The 3,354-nt window shown below is 41.8% G+C and overlaps 1 protein-coding gene across 3 annotated transcripts in view; it reads left to right on the top strand.

Annotated features, from left to right (window-relative positions):
- The window catches only part of LOC119323165 (protein FLX-like 1), a 4,233-nt gene continuing 879 nt past the window's right edge, over positions 1-3,354 (top strand). Inside the window, exons 1-5 of one of the 3 annotated variants that reach the window (XM_037596752.1) lie at positions 1-51; positions 850-916; positions 1,418-1,945; positions 2,045-2,184; positions 3,072-3,278. In XM_037596752.1, the coding sequence (XP_037452649.1) occupies positions 1,422-1,945; positions 2,045-2,184; positions 3,072-3,278 (871 nt within the window). In that variant the 5' untranslated portion in view covers positions 1-51; positions 850-916; positions 1,418-1,421. Of the gene's footprint in view, positions 52-849; positions 917-1,417; positions 1,946-2,044; positions 2,185-3,071 lie in introns of all 3 variants that reach the window. The other 2 variants (XM_037596750.1, XM_037596751.1) reach the window with 2 other exon arrangements.

The following is a 3,354-nucleotide window of genomic DNA, read 5'->3' as shown; positions in this document are numbered from 1 at the left end:
GCCCAGCAACGCTGCCGCCCGGAGCTACGCCGGCGACCAGTCCATAGGCAGGTAGCCACCACTCCTTCGTCCTTCCTCCCTCTTCCCTCACCCCCCCTCCCTCCTTCCTCTTGCATCCCCTGTTTGTTCAATTCTTTTCCTGATTTTTTTAGTGGATGAGTACTTGATGTAGATTCGATACTGTGGGAATATAATGATAGTTATTTCTTGATGAGTGCTTGCTGCGTGATTTTTCCAGAGCATGCTCAAGTTTACATGTGAAAGGATTTTGCTTGATAGGTGTTTGTGATAATGCTTCTAAGGGCAAATGTTTACAGATTGTAGGTTGAATTTTTTTCAGATGAGCAAATGTCTTGGTTTAAACATGTTAGCAGTGAAACATGCAATGATTGACGATGTCTGAGAAGGAAAATATTAAGTTGTTTTATCTGCACCCGTCTTGACCTGAAATCAAAGCTTAGCAGTAACATGCAATTAGAGAGCAGGAGCTTTGTGTTGGTTATACTGGCCGAAATTGGTTAACACATTAGTACTAGTGGTATTGTTGGCATGATAGATGTCCCAAATCTTGTTTATGGTTGGGAATATAGTGGTACTGTTATGCTGTGTTGTTGATTTTAACAGTCAGACCTAAAATAGTGTCAAAAACGCTCTTATATTATGGGACGGAGGGAGTACCGTTTAAAGTTATTGTTTTTCCTTTTGCATGTTAGCTGATTGATCTTCAGATTCCACCTTTCGTGCCATGATTGATTTACAACTAACTAATGATTTGATGTGATGTTCCATATTCATTTTACACTTACTAAAAGTCTAATTCTACCCCTTTGGACCTTGGAGTTGGAACAGGGCATCAACATTGTCAATTGGAGGGTCTTGGAGCTGCTTCGGCCTCCACAGTAGAGCAAACAAGAAGGTAATCTGCTGTTCCTAGCTTCTATTCATATGTGTTTTGCTGAATTAAAAAAGTAGTATAACGTATCCCCATATTGGCGCTTTTCCAAAATGCTGAATTAATGTATCTGTATCTGCCCGATACTGATACACGTATCCATATCGGTGCATTTTAGCCTTAAGCTGGGTGTAGGTTTAGATGTTTTTTCTTTTCTTTTGAGGAAACATGATGTCTGGGTGCAAGTGGTTCAAGCTTGGAGGTGTTGAAGATTGCTTTTTGTGCCTGCACTCTACCCTGGGTAATGTGCATGACGTTCTCGTATCTGCACTTGTTCCACTATCACACTCCCCCCTAATGGTTCTTCTGACTTAAACATAAGTTTTGTTCCTTCCATTGGAAAGTGACCTCTTGGAACAATTCTTGAACAGAGAAAAGCGAACTAGCCAACGTTGAAATCAACATCACCTACTTAAAATTGCTAATTATTAATGGGTCCCTTTTTGACAAGACTGCCTATTTTAGGATAATGGCTCATCGTGGACACCTAGATGGATTAATGCGCCATGGTGCATTCTCTGGAGCCGGCCTCTCTGGCCGCCAGCCTTTGGAGCCTTCTCCTGCCACCATACTGGAGATCCTGGAAAACAAGCTTGCCGTGCAGACCGCAGAGGCAGAAAAGCTTATCCGAGAAAATCAGCGATTGGCAGATAGCCATGCAGCCTTGAGAAAGGATATTATCGACACTGAGACAGAAATGCAAATGATTCGCACCCACCTAGGTGATGTCCAGGTAGAGACTGATATGCACATGAGAGATTTGGTGGAGAGAATCCGATTAATGGAGGCGGACATACAGGCTGGTGATGCAGTGAAGAAGGAACTTCACCAAGTGCATATGGAGGCAAAGCGACTTATTACTGAAAGGCAGATGCTTACTAATGACTTAGAGGCTACGACTAAAGAACTACAGAAGTACTCTGGTGACAATAGTAACCTTACTGAATTGGTTGCGGAGCTAGATGGTCTACGGAAAGAGCATCACAGTCTAAGGTTTGTGATAATGTCCCTTCTAAAACATTTTCGATGTCAACCTGAGCTTTGGGTTTGTATTGGTATTTACTAATACAATTTTTGGCTCCTCGTGCAAAGATCTGCCTTTGAGTATGAAAAAAACACAAACATCAAGCAAGTTGAGCAGATGCGGACCATGGAAATGAACTTGATAACCATGACTAAAGAGGCGGACAAGTTACGAGCTGATTTGGCAAATGCTGCAAACCGAGCACATGGTATTTGATTTCTCCTCATTCTCTTGATCTAAATATGGGTGGAACCAGGTTGTGCTGTCTATTTAGAGGGTCACAACTCATAAGGTGGAATTAGACTGGGTTGTACTCTTGAGGCATTCGTGTGCCCCTACGCTTCACCAAATTTGTCATTTCTGACAGAAATTGCAGACTGGTATAGTCATGTCTAGGTGCATGTGTCCTGTGTTGCTCATGTCAAAGTAGATGTGTTATCCTGAAACTTACACCCCGTAGCAATTGTTTGATGTAGTTTAAACTCCAGCTTCTGCAAAAGAAATGGTGAACTTACTTTTTACTCCCTCCATTCCTAAAAGTAAGGCGTATTTTGTTTCGTTAAGACATGCATTTGACCAACAATTACTCCATAAATACAAGGTTATATGAAATGAAATTTGTCTCACTATATTCGTATTTAAAAGTACTTTGTTATGATAGTGATTTTGTATCAGATACATCAAATATTAAAAGACTAATTGTTGGTCAAAGTCTTGTCTTAACGAAATGAAATACGCCTTATTCATCGGAACAAGGGAGTAATAGCTTATGTGCTTAAGATAGGTGTTCTGTTATTAGACTTATTTGATGAATAGTCTGTCAAATATAGTTTACAGCTTATCTTACCTGCAGATTTCAGGACACTAGAACAAGAAGCTTATGAATAGGTTCATTAAATAGCTCTAAACTTGCAGCTAATGTCATTAGAAATTATGGTGCATACATGTATGAAAAAAAAACTGTAGGCGCAAGGATTGCAACACAATTCTACTTTTTATATGCTTTTTTGTACTGGTGTTTATGACTGGCTTGTACATATACATGTATTTTAATGACACTAATGCTTCAATTGCATCTGATTTTTGAACAAGCAGCAGCACAGGTTACACCTCCACAGCCTGGGACAGGACAAGCTGCAGCGGCTTCAGCAGCCACAAATCCATATGCAAGTGCATATACCAGTCACCCCTCCGCATATCAGCAAGGAACTTCCCAAGCCGCGGCATACCAGCAGGGAACTGCCCAAGCCGCGGCATACCAGCAAGGAAACCCCCAATCCGCGGCATACCAGCAAGGAGCCCCCCAATCCGCGGCATACCAGCAAGGAGCCCCACAATCTGCAGCATACCAGCAAGGAGCCCCCCAATCCGCAGCATA

The sequence above is a fragment of the Triticum dicoccoides genome, chromosome 6B, assembly GCF_002162155.2.
Source record: "Triticum dicoccoides isolate Atlit2015 ecotype Zavitan chromosome 6B, WEW_v2.0, whole genome shotgun sequence".
Classification (NCBI taxonomy): domain Eukaryota; kingdom Viridiplantae; phylum Streptophyta; class Magnoliopsida; order Poales; family Poaceae; genus Triticum; species Triticum dicoccoides.
This window is presented reverse-complemented; position numbering and strand designations above follow the sequence as displayed.